At 29.7% G+C, this 11397-nt stretch overlaps 1 protein-coding gene across 1 annotated transcript; it reads right to left on the bottom strand.

Moving 5' to 3' along the window:
• Window positions 1-6708: 6708 nt before the first annotated feature.
• Window positions 6709-10688, bottom strand: LOC109815842 (rho-N domain-containing protein 1, chloroplastic). Its single transcript, XM_020380654.3, has 2 exons — window positions 10536-10688; window positions 6709-8075 (listed from the first exon to the last, which is right to left on the bottom strand). Exons 1-2 carry the CDS (start codon window positions 10579-10581, stop codon window positions 6994-6996), a joined length of 1128 nt encoding a protein of 375 aa, XP_020236243.1. The 5' UTR covers window positions 10582-10688; the 3' UTR covers window positions 6709-6993.
• Window positions 10689-11397: the final 709 nt, after the last annotated feature.

Genomic DNA, 11397 nt, shown 5'->3' on the forward strand with positions numbered 1-11397 from the left:
AAGAAGTTAGAATATGATTTGAGATATTAAATATTCGTTAAGATGTTTCGTGGACGCATGCAAGAAATGTCAATAACAGTAAGTTCATGTCTTCTTTATTTATGTTTGTATTGTAATTATATGTATACTGGATAGATATAAGAGGAAGGTCGAAGACCTCTTGACATAATTGTACAAACATGAAACAAGCTTAGGAGTGTTCAACTCTTTATAATGGTTCACACAATCTAACATATTAACATTAATGAATCTCGTCGTGGGTCTGCTTATGAGCCTAAATCCATTAAGGTTAATATAAATAAGGATGATTACTAACTTGAGTGTTGAAGTGTCTTTTACAGATACTAACCATTTCTCTAGGATAGGAGCATGAAGGATAAGGAGTTAGGAGTGGAAGTAGTGAAATTACTGACATACCCTCATGCACATACAATATATATTTGCACAATTTAATCTTCATTGTGTAGAAAAAAGATTTTTCCTAACAAAAAGATCCTACACGATTATTAAATAATTAAGTTCATTAAATATATTGATACCAATTTGATTTTCTAACCATTGATATAAAAAGAAAAATGTTGTCGAGAGAATCTAAACTCATTTATATGATTTTTAGACTTAAAAAATAATTAGTTTCTAACTATGTGAAAGAAAAAATCCATTGCAAGTAAGCTCAGATTTCCCCTATATTCGTTTCATTCAACTTTCAAATTGAATAGCTGTCAAAAAAAAATTCAAATTGAATAGTGCATAATTGAGTAAACAGATAAACATCATAAGCATTATTGAGTCCTTGAAGCAATCTTTGTGGGCTAATAAATGGTACCAACAGTTTCCTATAGAGTGAAAAAAGTATTACATGTCCCTTCTTAAATTAAAGTGACTTAAACTTACCAAGTACTTCATTAATAATGTATTTAAGAAACTTCCTCACTTTAAAGGAATTTTTTGAACCAAAACCAAGTTTGCTTTAGGTCCCAACCAATACTCGTGTTCAAATTCAGACCATTATATTTGTGGCAAACATGTGAGGCTACAATACTCCGTGACATTTTCGACAGGTTCATCTTTTTCTCAACAAACAAGGAGGAGTTAAAAATGATTCTCAAAATTGTTCATGCTAGAAGCCAAATTATGCTAAAAGATAAATAGGATTGATAGGCCAATGTTAACCACCAACTCAATTGTAAATATGCTATCAATAATAGGTAAAAAGCCCATCACAATGTATTTTCCCCCCTTTTTAATTAAAGAGATCACAATGTGATGTTTAATTAGTTCAATATGTTATGTTAAAAAAGCTAATAATACATTTTTTAACGTATCTTTTAGTGTATGTTTTTCAAAGAACTTTATTTAGATATATGTTATTTCATGATATGTATTCAAATGGATCTATATCCACACTTTTGAGAAAGTTATATTATAAAAAGATTATAACTTAACATAAATTATTCTTGTTGTCGTCTTCATCATTCAAATCTAATATATGAAAATTTCAAATTTTTACGAAAAAATGTAATATAAAAAATTTATATATGATCAATTTCAGTTTTAAACTAATACCATTAATGTTAAAAATTAATGTTACGTGTCATTTTCTATTAATTAAAGAATGGATTAAAAGATTAAGTTACTTATATTGTACAAAATATTCTTTAATGCAACCATGTTCATGTATAATGGATTGATCTTAAAAATAACTATAGTTAAGTGTCAAAGATCACATTCTAGATTGTAAGAATTAAATCTTTGAAAGGCTATATTCCATACGCTCATAATGTTATTCATTTCTCCAATAATAATTACGATTGATGTAGTGCTTTATTTTTTTTATAACTGTATCATTCTCATAATTATAAAGTTGCACCAAAAAGTCTCCACCTACTTTCTCCATAGATAAACCCTCCCAATAAATTCAGTTTTGTTTTTTTAGGTAAAAAAGTTGGATCCAAGGAAGAAGTGTTTAATCCAATCCTAACCTATCTATTCTTCCCTCCTTTTCCTATGTTCCTTAACAAAAACCCTAAAAACTAAAGTCAACCACGATTATGTATGCTGAATGAGATCTTAACATTAATGCCTTGGATTGGTTATTGAATTAATATACCTATCTTGTTTGCCGTATACGTCATGGTTTGTATTATAGATCATAAAAGGATTTGTTTCATCTTCTCCTATCCTTTTCGCCATGTGATGGATTAAATTTGGACAGAAAAAGCACACATTAGTCACATAATCAGCAACCCAAAATCCTTGATGGATAAACTTTATGGTTTGGGGTCACCCAGCATGTGAAAGTGTAAATATTTATTCCCACTTTTTTAAATTTTGTGAGGGAAAGTGGTATTGGAAGCAAGAAGAAGCATATGCACGTGGTGTTGTTTCCAAAGAAAAAGAAAGGAAAGTAGGAGTTGAATTATGGGCTCCAGTCCAAAGTGTAATTATGGTACTGTGTTTCAGACTTGGATAATCATTGTTGGCCTATAACAAGCCATCACATCGATGAAAATGGGCCTATAACGAATCAATTTCATGTATGTGAGAGTGAGATCCGGCTATTTTGATATTTAATTTTGTAAGATATTTTAATGATTTCTTTTTTTCTTTTTAATAAAAAAAATACATGTATCTTTTATGAGAAGCAAAACAATGTGTTTAAACAGATTTTTTTTTCACTGGGAAAACTAAAGTCCAAAATTAAATACCTCTAAAAAAATTTACGATTAAAATAAGTTACATATAAACATTTTCAATAAGAATTAAAATTATCTTTATGTAACAAAAAGTTGGAGATTCAAGTAATGAAAAACAAAAAAAAGTACAAAATTAATATAGTTAGAGATAAACAATGAGTAATCATTACTCATATGCCTATAAATAGGCTTAAAGATTACTAGAAGGGGAAATGTGAAGTAAGAAAATAAAGTGAGAATTATTAGTTCAACTTATCATCTTCAAACAGATGAACAATTAGAAAGAATCATATAATTATAAGAAGATTTGTTGAAAGTTTGTGTACTAGAGGATTCTAGTAGTTGGGATCAACATTTACCTTTGATTGAATTCACTTAAAACAATAGTTTCCATTCTAGTATATGTATTGCACCCTATGAAGCCCTATAAGTAAAGAGATATAGATCCATGGTGGAAGAAGCTAATGAATCTAAATGCTTTCAAGAAATAAGTGTTCATTCTTAGCTAAGTTGTTTGCAACCTGGTTTGTTTCACAAAATTTATGTATGTATGACACTTCATTATTATCTCCAACCATATTAATCACCTTGTTTATTAAAAAATAACAAGAATGATGTATGTAACATCCATCATTTAAGAATTGGATTGTGAAAGAATAGTCGGTCTCCATCAACAATGAATCTACTATATTCGTTTCTTTTACTATTTTAAGGTCATGGTAATTAATCCAAAGTTCAGTCTGAATTATAAAATAATATCCAAAATTACAAGAAAAAACTACAACAAAATTTTTCATGTTATTCTAACAACACCTCCACAAGAAGCAAGTCTTTTACTTACAACACCATCACAATTTAATTTCAAATACTCTAGAATATGAGTTAAGCACGAAGAGTTTTGCTTCTAAATATTTATATCGTATTTAAAGTTTCAAATACAAATATTCTTTCTATTTCTTAAAAAAAATTATAAAAATTATGTATTAACACAATAAAATAATTTTATATTATTATAAATTATCATTTATAATAGATTTGTTGACTTTTAAAATAATCATTTTAACAATAACTATACATACTCATTTAATTCTATCTCTAAATATTTAACACACTTCAAAATTCAAATTTAAAATCATTAATTAAATTAAAACAACTTAATATCAAATGATTATGTGTGGGGTGTGATCTTCATTACTTTTTTTTAAAATGTGACTGAAGTGAATTTAAAATGAGGAATTAAAATATGGATGGTTATAATTGCAAGAATCAATATAGGAATTTATTTCGAAAGAAACGGTTCTGTAAATTAAACATTTTATGTAAAGTTTGTTTCTAATTCAATGTAATAATTTACATCGTCATAATTGAAATAAAGGACATAATTATTTTAATTTACTAAATAATTTGAGAATAAAAATAGTATCATTTCATGGCACTATTACTTACTCACTTGACAAGCAAAGTTCAGCTTTTCTCCACTAAAAAAAATCCAACTCGACCACTTTTTGGATCTTGTCCTTCAGATTGATTCCACTTTTGTTGTTGTACTTAAGTTGGACTGCTTGTTGTCTCCTTAAAAAAATAAAATAAATAAAAATAAAAAAAGATGCTGCCGACATTCTAAAGAGTTGTTTGGTTATGTATAGCTTACAAAATCAAGAAAGTTCCTCAAAACCTAACTCCAGTCTCAATGTCAAGGGCAAGTAAGACCTGTGCTACTTGCTTACAGTCTCCTTTTTTTTTTTTTTTTTTTTATAAGATTACACATACTGAATACACAACTATGAATGTTTAACAAAAATATATTCTTAATTCCAACAAATTGTATTCTAAGATTTTGAATAACTTTAATTAAAATTTAATGTTATAATTCATAGTTAATTATTTGCTTTAAATAGAATATAATGTTTCTAATAAACATATTATTAAATATAGATAACTTATAAAATATTGTTATTCCCGTTACCTTAACTTCAGTGGAAAGACATATTTTAAAACAAATTGATAGAATCATTGGCAGAATCATTGGTGTAAAAAAAACAAAGGATTGAATAATTTAAGTGTGTATCATATTTTTTTCTTTTTACATAATTGTGTATCAATTGAATAATAAAAGTTTAATAGCCAATTTAACATCACTGAAAATGCATAAAAATGCACAGTTATTGCAGTAAATTATTGAATATACTAGTGCCCAGTCCCAAATATGTTCTTGACCGACCATTGTTGGTGTTATTTTTGTTGTTATATTATTATTATTATTATTATTATTATTATTATTATTATTATTACTATTATTATTAGTATTATTATTATTATTATTAGTATTATTATTATTATTAGTATTAGTATTATTATTATTATTATTATTATCATTATTATTAGTAGGATTATTATTATTATTATTATTATTATTATTATTATTATTATTATTATTAGTATGATTATTAGTATTATTATTATTATTGTTATTATTATTATTGTTATTATTATTATTGTTATTGTTATTATTGTTATTATTATTGTTATTATTATTATTGTTATTATTATTATTATTATTATTATTGTTATTATTATTGTTATTATTATTATTGTTATTATTATTATTATTTTAAACTTTTAGTTGTTGTAACTCCAAGCGTGTGATTCAGCGGTAGAGGTTGATCTACGCTTAAACAAGGTCAGGAGTTCAAATCCTGCCTTGTGTATGCAGTCATGTTAAATACTGGGACTAGTTATTTCACCCTTTGAAATGCTTTCAACATTTGTTATTAGCGGTGGATACTCTAGGAAAAAAAAAAAAAAAAAACTTTTAGTTGTTGTGAAAACGTTTTGGGGCTTGAAATTAGGAGGAATGTACTGTACTATTACACTTCCCAATGCTTTTCACTTTTAATTTGCCTTCAAACCAATATTCTTACCACTTTCCTTTAAAAATTGACCATCTACCTTTGCTATTTGACTTAAGTACATCAGTGAAGTCCAACCTTATTCCACAAACAAAAGCAATCTTTTAAATGTCTCAATTCTAGACCCAATATTAATTTAAGATGGGCCTAATTCAATATTTGGTCTCTCCACCTAAACAACAAATAATATATGTTTTTCATTACTCTGAATTTTTTTTTTCCTTTCAGAAAATTACTCTAACAGGTTATTATTTATCAATTCATATTACACTTAGCAAGTAAACTAATGTTTTCTATCAACTTTTTTTATACTTTCATTCCCACACCCCGACTCACGGTGATTTGCAGCAGCCTCTTTTATCAACATTGGGAAAGAAATACTTTGGGATAATATTGTGTTATTTCAACAGACAAAAATAATGTCATGATACATTAACTTGACCCCATCCCATAATTTCGGTATAAATTAAACTCATTGAATTCTATGAATTTAAGGAGGCTTTATTTTATCAATAAAAGAAGATCCAAAAAAAATAAAAATAGTAATGAAAAAATTTGTACTGTACTTATTTTTTTTCACTCAATTTTTATAGAACACTTGTATATGTGTATTTATAACTATTGGAAACCAGTCATCACCCTAACAAACTAATCACTAACTAAACAGTTACAATTAGTTAAATCTGAATTACATTCAACGTTCAACAAGGGGTAGATTTAAAAGATTAACTCAATCAAAATTGTAAATGGATTAACGAACAATCATAGCCCATCCTGCAAGATAAACAATAAAAGAAAGTGTATTTCATATGCTTAAAATTATAAGGTCCAAAACGACAATAGATTAAAGACTAGTTTGTTTCAGCTTGTATTAGAAAGATTCCAAACAGCCATGTGCCTTCTGTGAACAAAATCATAAGTTTTAAACTAACATGGGCCAAGACACTTTCTGACCCACCTTGACCTTGTGCTTAAGACGGTTTGAGGTTTATATTCTTACCTTAAACTATCATGTATGTTTCTTTGACTTTATGCTTGCACATGCATTGTCCCAAGGACCACCAAAAATCTCATCAGCAAAAGAATAAAGGGACAGAGAAAGATAAAAAAATCTCATCACTTCGATCACATGATAACCAAAAGACCGCAAGATCTCATCACAGATATAAAATTCCTCCAAAGCAAAGATACCACGATTACTCTAATGATGCGTAGACTCTAGACCTCAAGTACTTGGAAGAATTAAATTAGAGTGAAAAAAAAAAATAACACAAGGAAACATCAGATAGAATGACAAGTCAAAAGCATGAAAGAAAATAATAATCTATTTTAATATGGCATGTGTTGTTTTGTCACTTTTTTCTTCTTGTATATCATTCCATCAAGAATTAGCTCTCAGTTAGCAACTCCAAGAGATCACTCTTCTTCATTTTTGAGAATCCTTTCAGACCTCGAGACTTTGCAAGTGCCCTCAATTCAGACAGCTTCAGAGCACTCAAATCCTCATGTTGAACCACGGGCTGCTCCTCCACATTCTCATCATTATAGGTTTGCTCAGAATCATCGTCCTCTGACAATTCAGCCATCCCTATGTTTGGGAAGAACAACTCATCCTTTGAATCTATATCAGACTCGGAGTCAGGCTCTGGTTCGTCATTAAGCTTCAAATCTATCTGATCCTGATTGTTCTCTGTATCCTCACTGCCTGCTGGCAATACATTCATGTCATCCTCGTCGTCAGAAACAGGCTGGTATTTTACACGAGGAACAGGAGACCTTCTTTGGAAATTTGACCGAGGTCTAGCTACTGGGGAGGAGACATTGCCCTCTTGGAGCTCATCCTTAGGAGCACTATCCAAATCAGAAATTTTGGTGTTTCGTCCAGCATCGTATTGGTTACTTTCTTGCAACTGGTCCGAACTAAAATCTTTTCCTCTGCCTGCTCCACTACTTCTCTTTACTTGCTCAACTGAGTGTTTCTTCAATAGTTTGAGGAGGGAATCTACAGTACTGTTCTCTTTACTTTGCCCTCGGGAGGCTTCAACTTTCTTTTCTTCTTTGGAAGCAGCCCTCTCACGCAGCCGAGCCTGGACCTTCCTAAATAGCTCAACAATCTCCTTCTCTCTAGGACCAGGGGCTGAAGTGGCCTGGAATTTTCCTGAGGTAGAAAGAGACACAGGCGGTCCATTTTTCAGAGAAAACATATCATCATCAAAGCTCTCAAAGCTATCTCTCCCATCATTGTTCCTATTCCTGCTTCTGGAGGACCCATGCTTGTTCTGCCTTGAGAAATCCGGGTTCCTCTTCGCTTCACATACAAAAGATGCAGCCCCAAAGCGACACTTTAGTCCTCTAATTTTGACATGGGAATGAATTTTGTTATGACCAAGAGAACAGCAAGAATATACAGCAGCAGTTCTTCCAGAAACACCCGAACATGGGAGGCACTTGCCATCTGCCATTCCACATCCTTCAATACCACCAAGTTAATTTAACTCCACAAATATAGAAAATATGAGAACAAAAAAAAAGTTAAACGACAAAAAATGATAAAATGAAATGACATAAAACATGGTGTGCTGCAAAGTAAACCCATGATAACACAATAAGTACTCAGCCTATGAATTTAGAACAGATAGACATCAAGACTAATAACAAGGAGCCAACTCTAGAAAAGCCAACCTAAAAACAAACTAATTATGCTACAATCATTATAGCTTAACACTATTCTACAAGCAACTTGTAGATACACATTGGTTCAATCATCCAAGAAAAGATTAAAAAAAAAAAAAAAAAAGACAACCTTTCAGTTTGGTGCCCCTCTAAGAATGATCAACTATAAAAGCTCATTTCGCGTTATCATTGAAGACCAACATTTTAATTACTACACTTTGATTATTCACTTTCACTAAATGGATGCTGATAATCATCGAAGGAAATGATTATATATAATATAAAAACAAGAAAAATGTTAGCCATTTACTCTTTAACACATTCCCTACTAGTGGGTGAGATTTATTAGAAATTAAATATTTTATGGGTTTTACAACTTATTTAATGAGTCTCACTTACGATTTTGTAGTTTTTAATAAATTTCAAACAATAATAAAGAATGTGTTAGAAGGAGTGTGTCAAAGAACTTGTTAGCACTCTTCTAAAAACTATCAACAATTGCAAAATGCAAGACAAACAGAACCAATCAGAAAAGCAAAAATAACAGACTAGGGTGTGTTTGGGTACATGACTTAATTAAGCATTTATTTTCAACAAAGTTTTATCACCTGATAGCTTATGTTATATATTTGACTATGAAATTTTTCAAAAAAGAAGCTAAAAGGGTTTATTTTCATAAATTATACCAACAAGCTTACCAAAAATAGCTAACAAAGCACATAGGTGTTATAAGCGATTTTCATCATAGTTATCTATCTTGGATAGCAGCACGTACTGGCCAAATCGGAAAACACTCAAGTGAGAAGCGGTATGGCTGCTATTTTAAATGTCATAATATAAACTAAATAATTTATACTTTACATATAAATATTAAAAATAAAGAATTTCATGATAAATAATAGGTCATAGTTTACATAGACAACCACCATCAATCTAGGAACAATAAGAACATAGTAATGGTGTCAAAGTCAATGATGATGATGATGAAATTAATTGGAAAAAAATAGATGAAAATTAGCAGAAGGTAAACTGGGATGTTTAAAGAAAGAAGAAACAACCAAACACGGGAAAAAATAGTACTGAAAAGTGTGAAGGAATAGAGTTCAAATCAGGGGTAACTGCATTATCAAAAAAAAAAAAAAAAAAAAATCAGAGGTAACTTTTTTGTGAAATGATCAAGGAAGAACGGTTTCAAATCTCGTTACGTTTCTGAAATCTGAAGCAAGAAATGCATTAAAAAATGGGGAGAAATCAGAGTTTTACCCAAAAAATAAGCCTACACAACATTTCAAGAGTAAAAATGGGTTTTTGAATCCTATGTTCAATTGTTTATGCCATGGTAGTACCACTATAACACGTGAAAAGCAGCAATTTTGATGGCCACTGCCACTATGCTCTGATATAGCACGCTACTGACTACAATGACTTTCACAAGTACAAATAAGCTCCAGGCACTTCCAGTCAACACCCCAAAAAAATGAAAGCAAACATAAAGTAGTTAGAGGGGGGAAAAAGAACAACGCTATACCAGAGAAAAGAGCACTTCCATTAATAACGGAAGTGTACAACTGCTATGGCTTACCACCCAAACTCATCATTTAAACAAAAACTAGTATTATATCTACACACGGTAAGTTGGTAACCAATATGTAAATTATCGGTTCCCATCATTTGTCATTTGTTTAATGCTTATGTTCATCGTTAAAAAAACATATATTGTTAGTTGGTTAACTTCTGTAACCAATAATTAACATCTAAATCACCAAGAGAAATCCTTGTGAAGGTTTCCATGTGTAGACATAACGTTACCGTTCAACAAATAGATGGCGGGCAATAGTAGGAAGCCCAAAAACCACAAATGCCCAGAAGACAAAACAAACTCAAAAATCAAAATATCATTTCCCAAAGGAGCCCTTAACAGCCAAGGGCAATAGTTAAGAAACAACATATATGATGGAGTGAAGAAACCATTTAAAACAAAGCAGAAAAAGAAGAAACGGTCACAGGGTTCTATCACAACTCATAAAGCTGCGAATTTCATTGAAAAAGGAAGAAAATTAACCCAACTAGAGACACTGTATTGAAAGCCCTAATGTTTAATGTGTAATTTAAGCTAAACAATGAAGCGGGTTTTTGAAGGTGGAGCACTTAAGCGTGGCTAAGGTTTGATTTTTGTTTTGCTTTGTATTCTGTAACAATAAGGAGAAGAATTATGAAGCAAAGAGAAAAAGAGGGAGTTAGAAAGAAAGACACTAACCATAACCAAGGCTTTTGGCGACGAAGGGATGTAACGTTTGCGACATTGTTTTGCGAGTTAAGGAGAGGAACACTCCCACTCAATGCTGCTTTTCATGCGATTCGTAGGTTCTTTTGTTTGATAAGGGATATTGTCGGAATTTGTAGTTATTTTAGGGTCAAAATTGTCATCATATGCCTCATGTCCTTCCGTTCGAATTAACAAAAACAGATACAACAGTTATGCAAACAAGAACCATAGACTTACATTTAAATTTGGTTCACCGTATAAAATTGAGTTACATCCAAAGTATATTATTATTAAAATATTTTAAAAGAAATATGGTTAAGTTGATATTTTTTATTGTTAAATTTTAATATTAATTATAATTTATTAATCAAATAATGTAATATTTAATGACATAATATGTAGTAAACATGTTCAACTAAAAATAATTACACAAATTTTGATGCTTAACAAAGACTAATAATTAATAAAATTAATAGATATTTCAAACGTAGTAATCCAAAATAATATTATTAGTTTAGTATATCTAGAAAACCCATTATCTTGAATGTAATATTATGATTAATCATATGATTACGAGTTTTAGAACTTTCAAAACTTGTATATGTTGTTTCATAACTGTGTTTTAAAAATATATATCAACAATCAACAAATTTATAATAATAGGGAAAAAGAACCCTTCATGCTCGTATTTTACTCCTAATCCAATGTCCATGATATTTTATTTAATTCATAAATATCTCCTATATTATATAAATATTTTAAATTTAAGTAAAGCTTGAAAAATTAATAGTAAATTATTTAATTAATTCTTTCAAATTATACATGTCACCACATTAGTCGTTTAAAATTTTAA

This window comes from Cajanus cajan, chromosome 7, assembly GCF_000230855.2.
Source record: "Cajanus cajan strain Asha chromosome 7, NIPB_CcT2T_4, whole genome shotgun sequence".
In the NCBI taxonomy this organism is placed as follows: Eukaryota; Viridiplantae; Streptophyta; class Magnoliopsida; order Fabales; family Fabaceae; genus Cajanus; species Cajanus cajan.